Genomic DNA, 25,453 nt, shown 5'->3' on the forward strand with positions numbered 1-25,453 from the left:
TTAAGCATTGCCATCACGGTAATAAATGTAATTTTAATTTTAAAATAAATAGAAAACATTTATTTGAAATTGTAACAATTTTTACTTTTTTTACTATACCTTTTTTTATCAAATGAATGGAATTTTGTTGAGAGAATTATCTTATGCTCAGCAGGACTCTTAAGCAAATCTTAAGAACGTCTGTTTTTCATATAGAATTGTAATATCATTGTTAATTTATTGGTTATCAAACAACATAAAAGTAATTATCGGCTTACCAGTGTCTAATCAGTGCATCCATAATATTATTGATAGAATTAATATCAGTTTTATTCTGCATGGATTTGTCTGCCTTATGGAGACCGGTATACTATATTAAGACCTTTTAAACACTGCTAACTCGGATTTGTAACAGTTTTCTGTTCACATGCGAATCTGTTTGTACATGAATGTCTGTCGCTATGGATGCAGTGTGCTTATCATACATGTGCTATCTTTCTTTGTTTCTCTTTTTCTCTCTTTCATGCCTAGAAAGACTCTTTTATCACAGCTGTATTAGAAACTGGAAGTTTAACTCGTCTGAGAATTGGAGCACATTTGCAATTCTTTTCATGTGAAATGCCTGTGTGCATAGCCTGTCGTGTGGACCATCCCTTTAACCGAACATGAAAGAGTAACACTCCTCCTCCAGGATTTCAACACAACCAGAGACAGACAGATTGAGAGAGGGGCTTAAAATGGAGCTGCCTGCTTCACGTGTCTGAAGCTGCACTCATTGGGATTCCCAGAGTGCACAATGCAAAGAAATAATACAAATAGTCCAATATCAGCTGCATCAGCTTCATATCTCCCCTCCCTGACACCTCACGCTTCTCCCCGTTGTTTATTTCCTTGATAGACTGATGCTCTCACGCTCATAAATATATGCAGTTCAAAAATATTCCTCCTTTTCTCTCTCTGACTGGAAGTGGTTCTAGGTATGGTTGTCTCATAAGCAAAGAAAGTATGACAGCAAAGAAGGCAGAAAAAAGAAAAGCAAGCCCTCCTCTCGTGTTGTGATTGTGTGTTTGTGTTGGTTTCTCTCGCCCTGACCTTGAAATCATTAAGTTGATGTGCGCTTTATCTAGGCCATGTTTCCAAAGGCACAACAGTAATGTGGTCCGCTCGTAACGTAGCGTAGCAAACAATTTAAAATGCATAATGCCCTCATCAAGAGAGTGCTGAATTTTTTAGCGTGGCATAGCCATTTGGGCTGGGGGAAGTAATTTACTGGTAGTTGTTTGAGCTGTAAATGAAAGCTAATGATTTTGTACATATGTATGTGTATTGTGTTTGCTTTTGAAGTGGTGCTCCTCGGGAGAATCGCTCTAATTATAACCCTGGATAACAGTGGGCTGGGAGCTGAGGAGAGGGCGGAAGTGTGGGATGGTATGAATATTACTGTTTCTGAACTCTGTCCATCTCTGGTGTGGGACGAGTTTTTTCTGCCCTCTAACGCCTTCATGAGAAAATGAACTTTGAGTTCTGTGGAGTTTAAATTAAGAGCATTTTTGTTTATTTGCTTCATTTCAAGCTTTTTTTTTATCTTTTGCTATCATTTACAAAAAAGCACTGTGGTACCATGGTACAGGGTCGAATTTGATGATGTATCAAATGTTAATAGTATGGTACTTTACAAATACCATGGTACTGAATGATTGCTGTATTCATATATGATAGTATTTACATAATATTCAGTGCTGTCAAACGATTAATCACATCCAAAATAAAAGTTTTAGTTTACATAATATATGTATGTGTGCTGTGTATATTTATTATGCATATATAAATACACACACATGCATGTTTATTTTCAGTCAGAATAGTTTTTTTTGTATATTAAATATATTTATTTATAATATAAATTATATGAATATAAATATAGACATGTAAATACATGTAAATATTGTCAAAATATATACTGTATGTGTATGTGTACATATACACAGAACACACACATATAGGGCTGTGTGACGGTGTCTACTGTAGTGTACGTGATGTCATGCACTCTACACACTTGTTTTGTGTGTAATACAGTAATTGTTTAACTGTATTATTTCTTTGATATTTATTTTAGTGTTTTGCAGGCTGTGTATTCACTGATGGAAATGTTAAAATAAACATGGAGGTTTGTTTGTTTGTTTTATACATAAATTATATTTATATATATAGTAATATTAACCAACTACATGCCACCGGTGGTAGTTGGTCCATTACCACCGCAGTGGTAAAAATCTGCCACCTTCACAGCCCTACACACATATATTATGCAAACAAAAATATTTATTTTGTATGCGATTAATCGCGATTAATCGTTTGACAGCACTAATAATATTACAAGGTACTTCAAAAAATACCATGGCATTCCATAGTGCATGTAAAAAAACGTCCGAGACTGCAATGATGCTTCCTAAGTTATTTTTATTGAGAGTAAAGCAGACAGGAAATGAGAGATAGGAAAATTATGTGTTGCGTGTTGAATGCATGGGCAGCTAAATTCGTTAGTGCAGATGTGCTAGCCACAAGGCCATGGCTCCAAAACACTCAAAGAAAAGCTGGAAAGGTTTACTTATCTCTAGTTCCCAGCATGGTTTCTGTTGAAACTAGCTATTTGTGGTGACATCTGTCAAAGTCTTGAAGAGCATCTCAATCAATGCCCATCTTGACTATGTTCTTCAGCGGTTATTTCCAGTCATGCTAGTCCAGCTTCTGTCTATTCGAATTAGAAATTACTGTAAGATTGAAATCTAAAATGGTCAGCATTATTTTTTGATAACATCCTGATAGCACATGTAAATTGCGGAGATGTTTGTTTGATAAGTGTGTTTTCATCAAGAACCATACATCTGCAAAACATCTCTAAGATGTTTCCTGTCAGATGTTAAATATACATTTAAAAAAAAGTTTTTAAAAAGTGTTTTTGATTTAGAATGTATCCAAAAATCCCTTTTTTACATGTTTATCAGATGTTTGTTTAAATCAAATTGTTTCCAGACGTATCTCAAATCATGCTAAAAAACAGTATTTTTCAATAGTATTAGTTCCAGTTAATGTGTGTTGTAGAGTAATTTAGACTAAAGTAATTACAGTAGTTTGATGACTTAGCCAAAGCAATGTGGCTTTTAACTCAAAGATGGTACTTCAATTCCCACAGCTGCTATTCTGAGAGTGTTGAAAATTCTCCCATTCATTTTTCTACAATATATAGTTTTTGTGTGTGTGTAACACAATATTTTCATTTCAGGAAATGCCTCATGTTCTCATAGCAATACTCTTGCAGCCAAGACCCCCCCCCACCCCCATTCCACTAACTGTCATTATGAATATTGTACACAGATGTGAAATATTATATCTGTCCAGTGTCTGTGGAAATAGATTCATACTCAGCCCTCTTGGAGAAAAACATGGCTTTTATTTCAGTTAATGTTTTACATGAGGTGTTTTGCTAGTGCAGGCGAGAGGTCTGGTGGCACACACCGTTTAGGATTAATAACCCTGTTTTAGCTGGAAGAGCCATTGATCCATCATCTTCTGAAGGAACAACTTATTTCATTTCGACTATGCCACACTTTAGCAGATAAATAATTGTGAGTGTGTGCGGCTGGGAATGTGTGTACGTGTGTACCATTTTTTCATTCACTCCAACATCAGTTCATCTCTCAAGTGTGTGTGTGAGTGTGCAAGTATGCGTCTTTGCGCTTGATGTATTATGGCAGTTGTGCAGCACACAAACAGATGAGATATATAATACTAATAAGCAGTCATCCCAGTGCAGTCTGATGAGTAATGATGAAGTTCTGCTGGGTGGGGCGCACTGATCTATGTGATTGTCAGGCCCGATATCCAGCTCCACTCCGCCAAAACACAGACACTCCATCAAGAAGACAGAGAACAACTTGCTATCCGTATCCCAGCAACACACAGGAAGAAGTTAAAAATTGTTTGGTTTTGCTGGTTAGGCTATGTCAAGTACATATGACAACATTCAGAGCAAACAAGTGTGTCTGTGCAGTAAACTATCTATAGGCTATGTATTCATAAGGTTGCTAATGAACATGATGCAGGACGAGGGCTAAATGTGTGATGTAGCCTATAAAATGCAGTTATGTGGTCCTAAAATTGAAAATATGAGGGCAAAAATGCCATTGCATGTTGTTGTTTTTTTTTTTTTTGGTCATATTTCTATCATATGATGTAGATTAGTAATTTCCCACAAGCTATAGTGCTCTTTTCCCTAATATGTGCATGACTGCACTGTGATATTGATTTTCTACAATAGTTTAATAAACAATAAATTAATATTGTGTTACATTTTAGACACAATACTGTCAATATAGTCTGTTTTGATCAATTTTACAAATGAAAATAGTTCCTAAAAAAGCCACAGAACTGTTGTGCCATTTTTTTGTAATATATTATATTATTATATTATATATTTTGAGGGTGATGGGGGGGGGGGGGGTTCTCAGCCAAAATTCATTAGTCATTAATAAAATTAAATATATGTATTTCACATTTATTTGACAGCCAACAATATATTGTAACAGCGTTTTGTGTGTGTTTGCTATTTTTTTTTATTTTTTTTTTTATTTTAGATTTATAATAATTTTTTCATAACGTTAATTTATGGTGTTTATTCATTTATTTTATTCTCATTTTTTTTCCACAGCCAACAGCTACTGTAGCAGCTGTCATAAGCAGTTGACTCTGCTAAAGGAAATAGTTTAGGAAATGATTACAAGGGTTCAGTATATATCTGAAACTGTTTTTGAGCGTCTGTTCATACTGTAAATTGTTTGCAAAATGCATTCGCTAAGTGTCTGGGAATCTGAGGCATTTGTTTGCAATTGTGCATTGTTGGCCTTTAGACAAAGACCTCCAGCCTTTGTTTTGGTTCTGCACTATTTGGCCTAAAAGACATTAATGAGGTCTTTGTCATGTGGGGCTTCAGATACAGTAGTTGAAAACATCAACTAAATAATAAAGGAGAATTCTGGGTAAATGCTCATAAACTGCCCTTGAGTTATGTACACACACTAAGAAAGCTTATTGTGTCTTTGTTTCTGCAGCAGGTGGTTTAAGGCTTCTGTGTTGACTAGCGAGAGCCAGGCAATAGTAGTGTGTCGTCTCTTTAGGCAAATGAGACATGAACCGAGTACACAGTCACTGCATCATCCTGCTAACTGCACTTCCTGTCTTTCGTCTCCTCACTACACACTCTGTTCGGCTGTTGGTTTCATCCTTTTTAACCTGCTAAGACAGTATACTGTATATATCACACAAACAAATTTATATAATTTTCAGTTTAATATGCTTTATTGGTATGAAATAAATGTACCTACTGTACATACTGAGAAAATAGGGCTGTGTATATTTATTCTTTATAAAGTATTTTTAGGCTGCACTTTTTTTATTTACACTACTGTTCAGAATTAATTAATTAATTAAACTATTCATATTTTTATTCAGTAAGGAAGCATTAAATTGTGACATTAATAATGTGATGAAATTTTTTTGTTCATCAAAGAATCTTGAAAAAAAGTCACTGTTTCCACAAAAGCATTAAGTAGAGAAATTTTCTTGTTTCTTGAGATGCAAATGATTTCTGAAGGATCATGTGACACTGAAGGCCGAAGTAATGGCTGCTGAAATCTCAGCTTTGCATCGCAGGAATGGATAACATTTTAAAATATTTTGAATGGTATGAACAGTAATATATATATATATATATATATATATATATATATATATATATATATATATATATATATATATATATATAAATATATATATATATATATATTGCTTTGTGCCTTGATTTACAGAGCACCAAAATCCAATAAGGATTTTTTAACAGAGTTCTCTGATTTTTTTTTTTTTATCTATCTTAGCCACAAAAGCTGATAATTTTCTGCTTCTAGGCGATTTCAGTGTACATGTGTGCTGTCCCCAAAAGCCACTTGTAAGAGAATTCACTCAACTTTTAGACTCTTTCAACCTTACACAGTTTATTTCTGATCCTACACGTATGCAGGGCCACACACTTGACCTTGTTATGTCATCAGGTTTCTTATAACAAACATTGAAATCTGTGATGCTGGTTTGTCTGATCACCTGCCAATATTATTTGATTGTTCTATTGCTGTTTTAAAATCTGAAAGCAGGCCTTCTAAAAGCAGGCCTTCTACATATCTATCTAGAGTTATAAACTCTTGTACTGCTGTACAGTTTACAAAGGTTTTTGAAAAACTCTCATAGCCCAGAGTTGTGTGAGAAGTTTTGCAGCTTCTTCATAAACAAAATTGCTTGTATTAAATCTCTATTAAGTCTGGTATTTACCTTCGAGTCCTGCTAAATTTTCACATTTCTATCCTATCTCGCACTCTGAGTTATACCAACTACGCTACTAAAGGAAGTGTTGGACGCAGTTGCACCAAATATTATTTCCGTTATCAACATTTCCTTACAGACAGGTTTAGTTCCATCCTGTTTTAAACATGCAGTGGTTCATCCACTGCTAAAGAAAGCATTCTTGATTCACCTATAGACCTATTTAAAAATTGCCATTCTTATCAATAATATTGTAGAAAGCTGTTTTAAATCAGTTATCACCTTACTTAATTGAAAAATATATATATATTGGATCCTTTTTCGGTCTGGTTTTAGATCTAAGCACAGCACTGAATCAGCTTTGTTAAGAGTGGTAAACGACTTGTTATTATTTGTGGATTCTGGAAATTGTGCAGTTTTGGTACTGTTGGATTTAAGTGCGGCGTTCGATAAAGTAGATCACTGTATTCTTTTAAACAGGTTAAAAACTGAAGTTGGTATTTGTGATTCGGCCTTAGATTGGTTTGAATCATATTTTACTGCGAGGAGTTTCTCTGTGGAGATAGATCAGTCTCATTCATCACCTGCTTCTGTTACTGGTGGGGTGCCACAGGGCTCCATTTTAGGCCCGATTTTGTTTGCTTTATATATGCTCCCTCTTTGTTACATTTTTGAGTCTCACAAGGTCCCATATCACATTTATGCGGATGATACCCAGTTTTATATGTCAGTAAAACCTGGGTCAAAGTCCTTATCCGACTTGCTTGCTTGTGTAAACAACATCAAAAGCTGGATGGGTGATAATTTTCTCCAGTTAAATGAAAACAAGGCTGAAGTCATTCTATTTGGCTCCCCCATTTGGTTAACGGCATGTCCTCTAGTTTGGGACCCTTGCAAGCAAATATCTGTACTCATGTAAAGAATTCTAACCTCGGAGATCTCTTAGATCATCCTCAGATAATCGATTAACCATCCCATTGTCTCGTTTGAAATCTAAAGGTGATAGAGCCTTTTCTGTATTAGCCCCTAAGCTGTGGAATTCGTTACCTCAATATGTTATCAACTTCTTTATCTGCATTTAAATCGTCATTGAAAACACTGAATTGAAAACATTGAACATGTTTTCAATGATGATTGAAATCATCATTGAAAACATATCTATTTTCTCAGGCCTATTGTTAAGTGTTGGATATGTTGATCTTAGTGAGTTAAATTTTTATTCTTGATTTTTATTTGGTTTTATGGGTTAAGCTGTTTTAAAATTTACATTTTAAATTTTAAACTCTGTATTTTTATTATTGTATTGTGTTACTGTAAAGCACCTTGGTCAGCATTATTGTTGTTTAAAGGTACTATATAAATATAAATATATTTCAATGACCTTGACCTAATCTATACAGTACATATGAAACAAAGTAATTTTTTGTGATCTACACTTTTGTTCTACACTGTTGTATCTCAGAGAAATAACAAACTAGTAAATAATAAATTGAGTTACAATAAACATTACTAATTAAGGATATAGCAGACTAATTATGCCAATAATAGTGTTAATAACATATGTTTAGTTATAGAGACAAAGTCTCTGTCAGACTCACACACATACTTACTCTTACAAGCTTAACCAAGCTTAGAGGGGGAAAAATCAAGTCAAGCCAATGGCCCAGTCCCATTATCATAGGAGTGAAAGATCATTAAAGGTGAGTGGAGATTGCAGTTTGTTGGAGCTGATAATGGTCTCTGTCTCTGTCTGTCTCAGACTGTCACACTTCTTCACCACTGGCCTGACCCCAGCAGACCCCTCTTAAATGAGCCCGCATAATATTTCCTCAGAGCTCTAATGATTGCCTTTCTCTTTCTGTGGTTTGCCCGTTCTCACACAGTTTCAAATGGGGGATACAGTCACATGGAAGAGGGGGATGATGAAAGCTTCGCTGCTAATCCTCATAGACAGGACAGCCTGACACTCCAGGAGAGGTAACAGTGATTTTTCCTTGGACCGAAATTGACAAACATGTCTCTTTCTCCATGTAGGGGTTGCACAGGCTGGTTGATTATTTTTGGCACCAGTTGGTCACATGACTTGAGTATTTGTCTGCACTTGGCAAAATCAGGAGGACAGTCCACAAACAGACCACAAACTGTAACCCAGTATAGCTAAATTATCTGACATTAGTTTTGCATTGATGATCTGAGTTTGTAGTGTTTACAAACCAGAAATCTTTTAAACCATCCTGAACATAATAAAGTATCAATGAATGAGCAAGTGGAACATGAGTATTTTACGGTGATTGATTTTCATGAGTTAAGCACTAATACCACTGAGTAGTTGACTATTTTTCTGTCAGACTAGTAAAAAACAAGTAGTCGTGCAAACCTATGCAATATTTTGTTCAGTGAATTTAAACTATTTAATAAAATAATAAAGAAACCCATGTTTGCCCTGTTTGTGTGTGTGTCCAGTCTGAGTTCAGGTCTTCGTTCTGCTGACGCTTCTTTGACTGACGGAGGTCAGCAGGGTCATATGGAGCAGAATCATGTGAAGCCATCTAAGAGCATGGATCTGGGTAAGTCATTCACATTATTGTGTGATTTCACTGTTTGCCTTCTCTCTGTGTTGTCCTATCAATGGAAATGGAAAAGTATAACATTTTGACCAAACATAGCTTTACAGAGAATAAAGACATCCAGAGTTAATGATCAAAGAAATTTTTAAAACCAAGTGAACAGATTTGCTACAGTACCATTCAAAAGTTTGGGGTCTTTACATTTTTATTTTTATTTATCTGTCTCTTTTTTTTTTATCTAATACTTTAGATGCATTAAATTTATCAAAAGTGACAGTAAATTAATTGATAAGCTTGTTTTTTGTCCAAGAAAATCTAAAGTATTTTAGTCTAGTTTTAGTCTATGAAAACTTGACATTTTAGCAATAAGATTATTATTAATTAACTGTACAGCAGTATTAATTTTGGCAGCCATTTTTAATTTAGTCTTAGTCTTACTCAAATGTACATTTTAGTTATCCTATTTAGACAGACTTGTCCTGTTTTTATTTATTCAGTGAAATGTATGAGCATTTTAGTCAGGTTTTTTAGTAAATGAAATATAAGCCACATTTTTGTCATTCTGTATAATGGTTAAACTGATTAAAAAAAAATAAGAATTTCTCAAAATTATAATCAATGAGGAGCGAGCGCATGGGCATGGTTGCCAGATTGCTTAAAATAAGCAAAACACACTGGGCAGAAAACGTATTTTTAATTTAACAGCGAAGCTCTGATTCGGGGATTAGAACATTTTGTCTCCTTTTTTTGACGAAAATAAAATTTGGTTTTTGGTCAAGTTTTTATCTTTTTGATTACATTTTAGTCTCATCTTATTTTGTCAACGAAATTGCATGTTGATATAGTCTTAGTTATTGTTTATTGACCTTATTGTTGTCTCGTCTTTGTCTCATCTTAGTCATGGGAAAAAAGCTTGTCAACGAACATTTTTCGTCATAGTCTTCGTTAATGAAATTAACACTACTTTACATCAAAGGATTCTGAAGAAAAAAAAAAATCACATACTTATACTATATTAAGGAGCTTTTAAAACTGTCAATTTTCAAAATGAGAATGTTTTGTACAAATGTTTTTAAGAACTAAATCGGCACATAAGAATGATTTTGGAAGGACCATGTGGCACTGGAGTCTAATGTAATGGCTGCTGAAAATTCAGCTTTGCATCACAGGATTTTTATATTGTATTTTTGATGTTTAAAAAGACTTCTTTAAAAAAAGTAATACAATTATAAAAATCTTACTGACCCCAAACTTTTGAACAGTGGTGTATATATTACTTTGATTTTATATTTTTATAGAATCAATATAGATTCTATATTTTTATACACAAATCTAATTCCATTATGCACCTGTGAATGGATCTCATATATAAGCAGTATTAAGAATATATCATATTAAGAGGACTGGAAACCATCCATGTTCTAGCAGTCTCTTCAGTGTGAAATGTGGGCTGACTGGTCTAAGTGCATGCTGGGGGATGAATCAATGCTCCTCCTTTCTGTAACGCAATTAATCTCTCGTGTTCCAACATTACCTTGAAAATCTAATCAGCGGCGCTCTATATCTGATATATCAGCCACGGCTACAGACCAAATCTGTGTCACATGATGGCTTTTTAAAAAAAACAATAGTGAAAGTATTGAAGAGCTCAATATGACGAGGGCGGACGGGGACTGCTCTCTGGTGACCGTGGCGACTGTAGCTATGGTGGGCAGCACAATGGCCAGCCTGAGCGAGCCCCACGCTTCAATTCAACCATGAATAAAAACCCACTGTAATTTGGTTCCAAGTGCTGGATATGAAATTGGATCGTCTTTGATACGAGCGCTAGGATATTAATAATACATAACCAATAAAGAGAGCCCCCTTTAGTTCATGAATAATAGAAAGTTTGAATAGTTTTTTAATTGAAATTTTTTGGTGTACGCTCATATTCACCTGGGCGTAGGCACATTAAAAGGAAAAAAATCGAGTGAATTATGCCACCGGCCTTCTCTCTGGATCCCCTCAGAGGCATGAATAGCTGTGAGGATGTAAACCTGTACACTAGATTTAGTTTTACAGCTGCTGTAATGGCATTGTTTTGATTACTGTATATGCGCTGATATGACTGCTTTAGTGGCGATTTGTTTTCCTGGCCGGTTGGCAGGCAAGTAACTTTGTTAATGAAGAGCTCAGGAAGTACACCAGTGTTGTTTTGTTACTGTTGATGGGGTTATAAAGTAAATCGTACAGATTTACATCATCCATTGAACATTCAATGACTGTGTTGGAATAGCTGAGCGGTTGGATGAATTTCACAAAACCTATCAAGAGCAAATTCATTTGGAAAATTAGAAGAATGTATATATTTAGATTTGAATATACACTGCCGTTAAAAAGTTTGGGATCAGTAAGATTTTGAATGTTTTTAATGGAGTCTCTTGTGCTCATCAAGGCTGTATTTATTTGATCAAAAATACAGAAAAAAAAAATTAAATAAAACTTTGTGATGCAGCACTGAATTTTCATCAGCCATTACTCCAGACTTCAGTGTTACATGATCCTTCAGAAATCATTCTAATATGCTGATTTATTATCAGTGTTGAAACTGTTAAACTTTGTTTAAATTGCAATAATATTTCACAATTTTTTTTTTCTTTTCTGTATCCTTAATCATATAGATACAGCCTTAGTAAGCATTCTTAAAACAAAACATAAAAAATCATACTGATCCCAAACTTTTGACCAATAGTGTGTGTGTGTGCGTGTATATATATATATATATTATATATATATATATATATATATATATATATATATATATATAATACACACACACACAAAAAAGTGACAAGTTTTTTTCATAAAAAATGTCATTACGGTAATACAGAACAATTGATTTTCATTCTACAGCACTAAAAATGTAATAAGAATCACCACTGATCATTTTACTTATTTTATACTTATTTTATGTTATTATGATTTAACAAATGTATGCACATGTACATCATCAAGTTACATACTTTGGTTACAATGTGTGCTCTTGTGGGTGACCATAACTTTTATTCAAACGTCTTATTTAATTCTCTAATCATGTCCTACCCTTTATTCTTCTCTCAGCTCTGCCTACAATAAAGGCTAAAAAGATAAGAGACTAGCTTTATGATACCCTTACCTGCAGCAAATATTCAGACGGGGCCTCTGCTGCGCTCCGCAGAGCAGTTTAAGGGAGTCCATCGGTTTGTGTCTTTGCAAGGAGATTTTTTGCAGAGAGCCTCAAGGGAGAACGATGACAGACTTCTCCCACCTTTCCTCCCTCAGGACGGAGACAGGATAGAAAAGGAGTAATGAGAGTGAGAGAGGAGATTATAGAGGTGCTGGAGGTACAGATGAGAAGAGAGAGACGTTGTGAGTGAGGAAGAGGGTCCACTGGATGACTGCCTCTGAGGAATGGAGGGATCACTAAAACAGAAATGAGATGGTGTGATGGGTGCGACGGCTCTAAAAATTGAACGCTCGCATGAGAATTGAGCAGTGCAGCACATTTCCACACATTAGCTAAGGATGACCCTATTAGCTCAGCTTTTTTCTATACCACACTGAATGAGAAATATTTCACTCTCTTAAAATGCTGGATGCAGCAGAATTTCAATTACACTTCATTAGTTTCCCATATTTGGTTCTCGCAAAGTAATGTCTCGCAAAGTAAATCTACTATGCCAACAATTGATTGGCTTTCATTATTGTGATAGTGTAAGATTCTGTGTGTTTCTAATAGACACACAGCAAAAGACCTTTTCCTCATTCAAAACAACCTTTTTTTTTGCTTGTTTCTATGACTTAATGAGGGAGCATAATGGATGTAGAGCTATATTTTATCTCTCTGACCTCATCTTGACTCTCCTCTGGAGCCATAGGTGTCAATTGACCCTTCGCAAACCCCCTCTTAGTTACTGTTGCTATGTCCAACAAGCCTTGGCACGCCACACATCATGTTCTCACAAAGTACATTGTGGAGCAAAGAGGAAACTGACAACATGCCAACAGACAAGACAGAGCAGTTACTTTTGGTATGAAACAAAGTCTCAGCTTTCCAATGATGTCATTTTGTAAGAAATTCAAGCAATAAATACAGTTTTGTGGCTCTGTCCAGTGTGTTGTGACAGATTGCGAAGTGGCACCTGAACCGATCATCCTCTTCACTAGTTAAAGCTTAAAATAAACATGAATGAACATCAGAAGGTGTCCTGTCTTAAATGCAGAAACAATACACCATTTTTCAAGTTCAAGTCCACAGACAGTAATCTACTCTCCTGTTTGTTTTGTTGTCGGAGATTGGCTGTTATGATTGGTCAGATCACCTGTCAGTCAATCTCCTGGTAAGAGGTCAATTACAGTGGCCAATTTTGTCCCCATCACTTTATAAAATTAGCTTGCAGCAAGGGTGTATATGATACAGAAGAAGCTTTTAAAAGATTATGTTAAATTATGTGTCCAAAACTTAATTAATATTCATGAGCCAAGCTTTCATGTTTGTCCTCACTCATTTTTAAAACAAAGTGACACCCATGTGAGCCACTTGCTATCCTAAAACTGATCCTGAACAATCACTTATGAATATAGTAACTTCAAGAACCTTCATGATTACTGGAATGTGTATTTTTATGATACTTGGCCCTCAGTCATATTAGACTGAACAATTTTACGTTTTGATTCTTTACAAATTTTTACTTCTTCAGAATGGTGCACTGGAAAAAAAAATATTGCTGCAATTAGTTAATAATAACTTAAAAATTGATCAAGAACTTGTGAATTTGAATCGAATCGGAATCATTTCTGATATCCAACATCATTACCTAAATGCTAATATATTTGATCATTCAAGACAAAAAACACAAAGAAAAAGCTCAGTTTGAATAACCGCTGCCGTGAGTGAACCGTGTAAAATAGGTACTAGCATAATTGCATTTCTCGCATGAACCTAATACCAGCCTCTCCAGAGAAAATGCTTCATCCCCGTGTGCTCGTATGATTGCACTTCAAGATGAATACTTGCACTCAGAGTCCTTTATTCTTGGCTTCTTTTGATCAGAAACTGTCCTAAATGCTTGTCTTTCATCTTAGTGTGGAGGTCCAAGGCCAAAGTGTGTTATTCTCCTGAGCTTTTGTTCTCACCGGCAGAGTAGGAATACATTTGTTCGATGAGCGTGTGTCTTTCTGGAGAAGCATCATTCATTGACCTATTTTGTATTGTTTTACCCCTCTCTGTGGAATCAGAATTAGATTTGTAATGCGGGAAAACCACCATTATGGGAAAACCACATTATCTACAGTTGAATTGAAAAACAGGGAATAACTGTTTATAAGAGATGGACATTGTGCAATGTACAATTGGTTTGTTGTGTTGTATCATTAGCAGTACATGAAAGTTGTTCAGATCTCAATCATAATGCATGTGTTTTGCTCATTTTATACACTTTGGTTAGACAACACATCATCTTTATTTTTACTTTCACATGTTATTTGTATATGTTTGCTAAGGCGTTACATTTTGTCAATGGCTTGGTTTTTATTTCTGCTGTTACACTCTGTAACTCCATCCACTAAAATTCCATTGGTTTAGAATCACACTTGGCGTAACTCATCCCACACAGTTTGTGCTACGGACATGAATGATACTTCATACTCACCCTCATGACATTTTTCTAAATTTCTTCCATTATGTTTCACAGAAAAAATAAAATCATACAGTTGTGATTGGTTGATGTTAAATTAGCCTAACCAGTTTTTTGACCATTAAGTCTTACGCAATATATAGAAATCAGAATATCATAAAGATTTAGACATGGGCCAGTTAGTAACTACCTTTTAGCTTTTTCAACATTGCCACTGTTATTGAACTGAATTGAATCAACATTGAACTGACTTGACCTGAAAATACATTGTTGCCTTGAGTTGAATTGAACTCATAATTGATTAACTTTTCAACATGTACAGTTGAATTGAAACATTGAACTAAACTGATATGAATAATCACACTATTGTCTTATGTAGAGCTGAATTCATTTCATTATTGTTTCATTTTATAACAGCAACACTGATGCTTTCCTGTTTATTAATGAGAAGCTGCTTTGGAACCATCTGTATTGTAAAAAGCGCTGTATAAAAAAATATGACTTGACATATCTTATTCATTTTATTCACTATGTATTTATTCTAACTGTCTCTTAATGCTTCTGCAACAATGTAATTTTTCATGCCAGTTAAGCTTATTTGTCTCCAAGAGACAGAAACATTTCACTCATAAATTGAGTTTGGGTGAAAACTCAAGTTATGTGGGACGTGACATTGGTTTCTGTAAGTTGATTGGCTAAAACTCCCTGCACATCATTGTAGTCAGGACAAAGGATAAGCCAATTTTTCCACACAATAGCACATTGTTTCAAACCCGGAATCGCTGGTGCCAGCCAACACACACAACATCTTCAACTTATATATGCTGCTGAGTCAATAAGCTTTCACACATTTGAAACAGACAATTATGAAATAATTATCCCTCCACCCATTTCTGATTGATTTGCTTTTGTTCTTCTTGTAAATCCTTTCCTTTCGCTAAATGTATCCAAATCTCTGAGCACATCTAGCATGTGAAGTTTGTGTTTGTCTTTATGTCTGTTTGTTTGTGTATCTGCATAAGCAGTTTTTAAGCTAGCTTTTTTTTTAAGCTTGTGCAATCTATCATCACATGACGGATCACAGCCCGCTGAGAGATGCATTTGGCCTTCTATCTCTCGTCTGCTGGGAAAAATTGACCTCATGAAAAATGAATAGGATTATTTAAAAGAGATTGCAATGTAATGAAAACCTATTACTGTGTGCTAGGCCGCTGTTCGCTCGCCGACGTTTGCCTCTCTCCCTTCAAATCCTTTTTCTGTGGATTACCCGTGCCTCTGCCACTATCGCTTGCCTCAATTTAACATCATATCATATTTGTCACAGGGCCCAAACCTCTATAGCCCAGCTCTCAATAATTACTGTATATCTCTGCCAATTTCCTGCCCCTGTATTTGGACGTGTACACAAGTCACTTCTGGGGTAGCAGGGTTGGAACAGAAACTATTCGGCTAATGTAAACCATACAGGCTCTCCTAAGCCAGCATGTCTTTTTCTCTCCCTCTTTTAGTGATTTGGGTGGATTTTTAGGGTGTTGGAGTTTCATTTATGATTTATTTTTCATGTAATGTTGGTTCTGAATGTGTGGAGTTTTATGTTAGCACTATAGCTGGCCGCATGCAGTGCTCACAGCGCTGATGCTAGATTGACTGCACAGATATCTGTATTGGCTTTAAATGGGGATTGTGGTTAGAACTTGAGAGCAAAAGTTATTAGCAACAGGACAGAACAGACGCTCTCTCTCTGCCTTTCTGCCCTGTGGTAATACTTGAAATGAATAGCATGCCCTGTGGTTGTGTGGTTTTACTTTGTTTACAAGCGTGTGGAAAAAAGAGAGTGCAGTGCTTTTTTTCTCCTGATGTAAGCAATCTTCACTCCCTCCAGGTGTGCAGAAAGAGCATATGCTGCCCATACGCATGTACACGTATGCATAACCCCCCCCACACACACACACACACACACATACACATACAGAGATTACACCCTTGCATCTTTGGTGAACCCAAGCAGTAGTAGTCGAGATTTTTTATTTTTGTTTTGCTTGTTTTATATTGTTTTTGTTTAATTGTTTATTTTATTACATTTTTATTGTTTTTTATTTTGCTTTGTTTTGTTTCATTTTGTTTCTTTTTGTTTTGTTTTGTCAGACATTTTTGTTTTATTTTGTTTAGTTTTTTGTTCTGTCAGACATTCAACAGTATCATTGTCATAAATGTTGTAAATCATTTTGTTCTAGTAATAAATAGAACTGTTCAGAACAAGATCGCAGTACCCAACCCTAATTAGAACTAGCAATTAAAATGTAACCCGAGTGAGGAGGCCTTACTTAATCCCAGAGTGCATCTGTCTCCCTCCATGGTAGATGAAAGCAGGATGCATGCTTTGTCAGAAGTCAGGTAATGAATGCACTCGCGCTTGCTTTGGATCAGTGCGGACTCACACACTCATGCCCACAGCTGTGTCCGGTCTGACTCCAGTGCCCTGCTGATAGACTTGTTCCGTTGTGCTTGTGTCTGATGGATTGGCCCCTGAGGGCCCTATGTAGACCCCTGTAGAGAGCATACAGGCCATGTGGGTCTGGAAAGCTGAGAGAATGATGTGCATAGGAGGAGACCAAAGGGTTTCATACGTTATATCCTGATTCTTTCACTCCACCATGTGTACTGCCTGAAGCTTGGTGTGGATGAGGGTAAAACACCACAAACACCGCCTCTCCTTTAAAGAAAATCCATTGCAGTCTTTGTCCGGGAGGTCTCACTGACATAGTGAAACCTAATGCAAACCAGTGAAAGATGTGGTTTTACATGCAGTTTATTCTAGTGTAATGTTTAATGGATGTTAGATTCTGGCCTACACTGAAAAAACAAAGATCCTGCATTTTGCTTTGAAACAGTTTCATTTGTAAGGCAAGTAACACATTAAATTAAACATGACATTTTGGAGTAGAAAGAGTCAAATAGTACTTTCTTGTAAAATGAATTCCACTGATATTTGTATTATTTACAACTCCTTAAAATAGGGTTATCTCAAAATAGTATTTTATATTATATTTTTACTTTTTTTTTTCACATTACTCCTTTGTGTGGGTGTATTGCTATGGCTCTCAGAACCAAGTGAACCTTTTTAAGCAGCTTTATTTGGTCTCATAGTCTTATCTATGAGTGAGTCTTATGCCCAAAAATGCTTTTTCTATGTAGGCAATTTACTAGATTTTGAGGCAGCCCAGTTAGTGGACCAAACGGTGTGTGGCCCATGAGACGATGGAACATGTTTCCACCAGATGCTCACTACGTCCCAATGCGTACTCCCTTCATCCCTCAGTGCTCCTCTCCACACCCTCCCACTCTTCCTCATAGTGTGACCCTCAGTTCAGTTACAGTGAAATGAGTGAGATGATATTGGGCCAAGGGTCTTTCCGCTCTCATCTTTCTTTCTCACTCTATCCTCATTCATTCTATACTTTTGGAGACCATCGCTCTCATATGGGACTCCCACAGAGAACACATGTGACCTCTGACCTGTTGAGGAGATATAAGCTGTGTTCCATTCAAAGTCGGATGTGGGACATTCCTACTTGATATCTCCAGCTTCCGACCATTAAACGTTTCATCGTCTGAAGTGTGCAAGATGACACAAAGCAGAAGAGAAATGCTAGCATTTGTTTTGCAGGTGTGCAGTTATCCATGGAGATAACTGCACACTGTAAGTGGGAGTTTTTGCACCGATTTCATTGTTTACAGTTTTAATTCCTTTTGAAATCTGCTAAAGAAAACAGTGTACTGTTTGAATGATCAATTCTAAATTGAAGAAGATAACTCATTGAGAAATTAATTGAAGAACTGAAGAATACTGAGAATAACTCATTTAAATAGATTGACCTCTAGTATGCTGGTTAGTCTTTGGAAAAACTCTGCTTAGACAAGAGAGCTACAACAAATAGTTTGGTACAACAGTTAGAAACAAGCATAATTTGGAGATGAAAGAAGTTTTGCATTTCAAAATAACATTAGTTAATGTTATTTTAACTTTACCAAAAAATTAACTTAAGTAATTAAGTCATTTATGTAATTTTTATGCTTGAATGTGCATATATGCTATATAATATATAGAATTACTCACCCTAACGTTGTTCCAAACCTATAAGGGTTTCTTTTTTCAGTTGAACACAAAAGATATTTTGAAGAATGTTGGTAACCATATTTGTCCCGTATTCTCAGGCATATGCCTTATGACCACCAGACCACGCATAACAAATCCTCAATTGATAATTAATCATTCATTTTCGACAAATCATTGTTTTATTTGCAAAAGTAGCCATTCGAGGAAGGCTTTAAGACTCTAGTAGGGCTGGTTGCTCGCGTTTCAGTGAGCTGGGCTCACACTAATGGCAATTCCCTTCACCATCCGTGTTTTGACTTAATGTTAAATAGAGAGAAGAAATTGACTTTTTTTTTTTTTTTTTTTTTTTTTTTTTTAATGTTAACTTCTAGCATATTCTTAAACTTGGACCTCATTTTGGATGCACAACTTCAAGCACCAAAAGCACCCCACACTCTCCAAGTTCTCTTTAATTGAAAAAATATGCATTTTTATTCATTCATAGGTTTGGAGTAACGTAGTTATTTAAGTTCTAATTTTTATATTTTAATTTTTTGGGTGAACTATCCCTTTAAGCTTCTGAGAACGCTTTCCTTCTTTATATAAAACATGCAAGTTGAAAAGTTTCAGTAGGAATAGTTTGCAATGTCGTGAGTATAAACTAGACTGTAAAAGCAGACTAGTGAGTAGATGAGTTTTATCTGTTTGGTGTGATGGTGTTTAATGTCTCCAACAACCTTCCATTTAGCATCTGTCTTTCTCAAGACAAGCAAAATCACTAATTTACTGATGTATTTTATGCTGTAGTGAAATACGTGAAAAAGTATCTTTAGGAAGTACATGCAAAGGGTTGCAGCAATCAGAGCAGAACTCAACATTATTATTCATGACCCTTCCAAATAAGGTAATAACAGACCATTTAATTCTAGGGACAAATCCTAGGGTTGTAAATGGACATGTAAAACCGTTTCTGGAGATTTTTTTCCCCTTACATAAGCCACATACCTTCTATGTAGATATCAGAGAACAATTTAAAATATTGTATCAATGCATTCTATGGCACCTTTAAAATGACTTAAATAGAGTACATGTACAATACAGCACGTCTTTATCATCAAGTCAGATTTGGCCTGAGCTTTCAAATAGGTCTTCTGAGATCAAGTAATATTTTTTTTTACACTTTTCCAAGTAGTAGGTTGTAAATTCAGACTTTCCAAGTTGAACTGAACACAGCAGTAGGGCTTACATGCCTATTGAATATGTCACCATGGACCACAGTGGCCTTTTCAGATTTTGTTTTTCGTGGAGTTCTTTGCCATCCATTTGTGTGTGTGTGTGTTTTTGTGTTTTTGTGTTGTGGTTTGAGTATTTGATTTTTTTTTGTATTTTGGGATATTTTTTCTGTAGAGAGACTGTAGTAAAAAAGTGATTGGTAATACGTTTAATAAACCAATCCGTTTTGTGGATGTTTTACTGATGCCCAGACTAATGTTTATTGACAAGATGTGAAGGCTTTGCTGACTAGGTGGGTTTGGTAAAGCTTGGCTATGGGAAAAGGCCCCAATGTGTCTTTATGAGCTTTGACATATTTAATTAGCAGGATGGTCTTAAGAGCCCCTCGCTCTGGGCTTTTAATCTCCCTAAAACCTTCTTGGCGCTGGGTTCCCGTTCTCCTTCCTGCTTTCTCTCACGTTGTACTCTCTCCGTCTCTCCATCACTCCTCATATTCCTCCCTCTTTCTGTGCCTCAGCCTCTCTTGGCAGCCGTGGTCCCACCCACACGTGATTCCTAGCCTCGGAATCCAATTCCCATCAAAATTGTGTTACACCTCCGGCTCCGAGAGCTCCCATAACTCTCTCTGGCCGAGCAGCTCAAGGCAATAATCTGCATCCAGCCACCAGATGCGGGACACAGTCCAACACAATAAGGATAGCGTTTTCTCTTCACAAGTTTTGATTCCCTGTGCTTAATAACATATAAGATGGTAGCCAATATGATCCCGAATCCATTATGGTGGTCCTGATTTGCCACACCCAACAATAACCAAACCTTAACCCGATGCGTTCCAGTGAACCTTACGTGTATTGCTGCAGAATGTCCTTCTGCTGTATTTGTCTCTATCTTTGTATCTTTTTTGGTGTGTATTTGGTCTGTGTATGTATATATTTACTAGATAGCAATTTAAAGTGAATTTCCACCCCAAAGTCTGTTTCAAAAGGTAGGGAGCAACATATGATTGTGTCTAAGAGACCTAATTCTGGCCAAATTTTAAAGATGCGGTCACATTTACTGTTGTTCAGCAAATTTTCATATGTGAAATCCAGTCATTCTAATAGGAATCTACACAAGTGTTTTCATTAGGGCTAAAGATTTGCACCATGCAGTTTTTGCACTGGGTTCAAGTTGGTCACACAAATTGCGATAACCAATAATAAGCTGCTTGGTTTGAAAGTAACTTCGGTGTGAACTTTGCATTTGGACCTTTTTGCTTTTGAAATTTTCCTAATGTTCTCAAAAATGCTTTGTATGGTATGTGTCTGTGTGTTTTGATGTTTATTAGTGAATCTGACTGTTAGTTTAGCAACTTGCTAATGTTTAATCTTATTGGACTCAATCAGAAATCGCATCTCTTGTGTGATTTTGTGAGTACAACTACTTTTGTATGCCATTTGGAGTTTATGCTTATGAATAGTTTCCCGAATCAGTCGCTTCTGATGTAAATTTTCACATATTCAAAGCCATATCATCAGAGATAAGCCCAGCCAGGCAGATTTTTGGCAGATCCCCAGACACCAGCTCTTTTTCTCCCTCAAACGCTGTTTCTCTCCCCATCTCTCTCTCTCTGCATCTGAGTGTATGAGGGTAGTCGAATCCACTTCCTCTGAGTGGCCACTTCGTTCCTCCTTCTCCTTCCTCCTTAATTGCAGTGAAGTGCAGATGAAAGAGTGGAGAGAAGGAGCATGAGATTTCTTTCTCTTTAAAGCCTCAGCTCTTGAGCACCGTAGCCGAGTCTTGCTTTCTATTATCAGACTCTGCATGTGTGTGTGTGTGTGTGTGTGTCAGGCAGATGAGGTCTTTTGCCAGCAGTGTTTGGAGAGCATAACGTAAGAGCAAAGCACCCTGGGAAACCTATTCTCCTTCTGCTTTGGCCTGAATACAGAGACCACAGATCCCTCCACACCCCAATACCACAGCAGCCTTTGGTCCAGAACAAACACTCCAACTTTCCTTCTCAAGTCATGGAAACCTTCCGTTGCCAAAGCCAGGGAACACTTTGTTAGGAAAAAATGAATGCTAGATATTGTGTTCTCTTATGATTTTTAATATGCCGGGAAAATGAAGCCAAGTCACGAAGTGTTTCACACAGAGTTTGTAAGAGGTATGCCATCTGAAGCATTTGTGATGAAAGACAAGTTTATGCTTTTGCAAATTAAGGAAATTGTTGTTATTCAGTGTGAAATAAATCATATTAGAGGGATTTCTAGAGCTGGCCTGGAGAGTGCATGTTTTATCTTAAAGGAATAGTTCATCCAAAAATGTACTTACCCTTGTGTCAGTGATCACACTGCTTTTCTACAAAACTGTGGTGAGCATGGATGTCTATAAAGCACCATAGGATTATAATACACACTACTTAGGCTAGTCTAAGACTTCTAAAGCAATATGATTGATTTGTGCAGGGCTCTGCATTAAATATGGCATGCTGGCCAGTGTAAGAGAGTTTCAGGCCTGTTAACAAAACTCTCATTTGATCTTTTGGGCCAGTGCTGTGATGAAAGTGTATGTTAACAGATCTTGTGCATCCATTTTTATTCTTTGCAAAATCTGTTGTGTACACTACTATTTTAAAGTTTGGGCTCAGTAAGTTTTATGAAAGAAATTTTATTCAGTAGGGATGTATGAAATTAATCAAAAGTGCCAGTAAAGTAAAAAAAAAAAAAAAATCCAGTAATAAAAACTGTTTATTTGAACTTTCTGTTCATCAATGAATCCTGATAAAAATATCAGTTTACACAAAAATATTAGACATCACAACTGTTTTTGAATGTGATTTTAAAAAAAGTTATTTTAAGTTAATAATATTTAATTATAATAAAATTTAATAATGTAATAATATTTCACAATGCAGCTCAGTTTATACTGTGTTTCTGATCAATTGAATGCAGCCTTGTTAAACAAATGAGACAACAAAGTGTGTTATGGAGTTATATTATAGCTGTGAAATTTCCAACTTGATGCATATTTTTACAAACAAAATTTTGTAATGAAAACATTTTGATTTTTTTTATTTATTTATTATTTATTTATTTTTTTCACCCAAATATCTCTTGGGGCCAGTGAATGTTTTGGCAGACAAAAAGAAAACTACCGGCCTGACTGGACTAGCTGAAAACATCCTGACTATTAAGAAGAGCAGACTGAAGTTTTAATCGTCATTCATTGTTAATCTAGCATGTATTGTCTATCAAATCTCATTGTTTCTGATTGTGAATGTTTGAAGCTTTTGTTTGATTACGAAACAACCAATGGTGTTGTTGTCAACTTCAATTCTAGCATGATTGGTAGAAACAGAAAATATACAGTAAATTCCTAGAAGAAATGTGGTTCATTAAAAAATAAAATATAATTTAGTCTCTCTCTCTCTCTCTCTCTCAGAAATGAAAAAGTGTAAATGATCTTCTCTGCTCAAGATCAGGCCTGAGACCAGGAGTTTTTATTGCACAGCGGTGTGTATCAAAGTAATATCCAGCACCTGCTCAAGGCAACACTAAACAGAATATTTGCTCCTGTGCATTTGACTTCTCATCCATCTCTGTCTAAAGAGCTTAGGGCTAAACCACTCAAACTCCCCACTCATCCAGACCCTCGCTGAGACATGGAAGGTCACATACTACACCAGTCAGAAACCAGTGAAAATATGATTCTCCCCTCTCCAAACTAAAGCTATCGATTTTTGCCTCTAATATCAGTTTGAACGCTAGTATTTTATGTCCTTGTTTTACATAAAGGACAGTGAGGGGGCGATGCAGATTCAGCCTCCTGGCACCCCTCAAGAAGCAGACATTTGACCTGCAATAGGGGCATGAGAGGATGCTACAGCCGCTACATAAACCTTGAGAGTGGATGGGGAGCATTATCCAGCAGCTCTTGCAGGAATGACAACACCACTGACAGATCGGAGGTAGAAGGGTCTTCGCCACGGTTTAGGCACCAGTCTTGTAGACGGGGCTCTAGCCTCCAAAATCATGTTTAAAACTCGCTCTGGGAGGCTTGAAGGCTCCCGTGGGGCAGCCAGAGGAGTAGGGCCCACAATTCGGGCCGAGGGTGCCATATTGTCCTGTCCGCTTGAGAGAAGAGATCTAGTCTCAACAGAATGGGCCAAGGGGCCACTACCAACAGCTGGGTCAGCTCTGATAGCCACAGCTGATTCTTCCAGACAGGGGCCATCATGAGAACCTTGTGTCTCTGCTCCCTGATTCGCCCGATCACCTGTGGGATCAGGGCGATTGGGGGAAATGCATAAAGTAGGAGGTTGGGCCAGTCACGGGCCAATGTGTCCCTGGTCTTTGAATAATAAATTGGGCAGTGAGAGTTGTCTTCTGAGGCAAAGAGGTCTACCTCGGCCTCCCCAAAGTTTTCCCAGATTTTCTGAACCGTCTACGGATGGAGCATCCACTCCTCTGAGGGGACATTGCTCCTTGATAACGTCTGCTCCTTGATTCAGTTGCCTGGTATCTGCGCCACTCTCAGCAAGTGCAGGTTGAGTTGAGCCCATTCCAGAAGGCGCTCTACCAGAATGAAGAGACGCTTCGAGGAGAGGCCTGCTTGGCAATTTATGTAGGACATCACCGACATGTTGTCCAATCAGATTAGCACATGGTATAAGCAGGCAACCACCATGTGCGCTGCCTCAGCGTGGGCATGGCCCAGACGCGTCCAATTTGAAGCTGTCTGTGATCATTTTTAGTAACAGCATTCTCTTTTAATCCACCTAAAAAGATCAAACCGCTCATTAGAAGAGGAGTACTGATGATCTTTGTGTAAACATTCCAGCAGATCAAAAGTGCTGTGCAAATTCTCTTAGATCCACCTGTAGCGGACGAGGGGAGGGGCGGGGCCACCTTCGTTGAAGAAGGTGAGCGGCGAGCAAAGCAGAGCGAGACATGAACTCTCGTAGTGAGAGTGATCATCTCAGTGAGAGATTTTCTTTGTTTTTTGCTAAGTATATAAGAACAGTGGTTCACCAGTTGGCCATGACAAAAACAGATTTTGCCAATAAGGTATATTATAGTTATAATAAAGGTCCTGAGCATTCTAATCCCATTATAGTCAGGCTGAATATACAGTATCTCACAGAAGTGAGTACACCCCTCACATATTTGTAAATATTTTATTATATATTTCCATGTGACAACACTGAAGAAATGACACTTTCCTACAATATAAAGTAGTGATTGTACAGCTTGTATAACCGTGTAAATTTGCTGTCCCCTCAAAATAACTCAACACACAGCCATTAATGTCTAAACCGCTGGCCACAAAAGTGAGTACACCGTTAAGTGAAAATGTCCAAATTGGGCCCAATTAGCCATTTTCTCTTCCTGGTGTCATGTGACTCGTTAGTGTTAGTGTTACAAGGTGAATGGGGAGCAGGTGTGTGAAATTTGGTGTTATCGCTCACTCTCTCATACTGGTCACTGGAAGTTCAACATGCCACCTCATGGCAAAGAACTCTCTGAGGATCTGAAAAAAAGAATTGGTCCTTTACATAAAGATAGCGTAGG

General features: G+C 36.8%; 1 protein-coding gene across 7 annotated transcripts in view; it reads left to right on the forward strand.

The window, feature by feature from the left end:
* The window catches only part of pard3bb (par-3 family cell polarity regulator beta b), a 292,683-nt gene that overhangs the window by 154,663 nt on the left and 112,567 nt on the right, over positions 1-25,453 (forward strand). For 6 of the 7 annotated variants that reach the window (XM_042730941.1, XM_042730943.1, XM_042730944.1 and 3 more), the window contains 2 exons: positions 8,232-8,325; positions 8,812-8,915. The exons of the other annotated variant lie outside the window; for it this stretch is intronic. In XM_042730941.1, the coding sequence (XP_042586875.1) occupies positions 8,232-8,325; positions 8,812-8,915 (198 nt within the window). The remainder of the gene's footprint in view (positions 1-8,231; positions 8,326-8,811; positions 8,916-25,453) is intronic. 7 annotated transcript variants of the gene reach the window in all.

Source organism: Cyprinus carpio, chromosome B9 (assembly GCF_018340385.1).
Source record: "Cyprinus carpio isolate SPL01 chromosome B9, ASM1834038v1, whole genome shotgun sequence".
Lineage (NCBI taxonomy): Eukaryota > Metazoa > Chordata > Actinopteri > Cypriniformes > Cyprinidae > Cyprinus > Cyprinus carpio.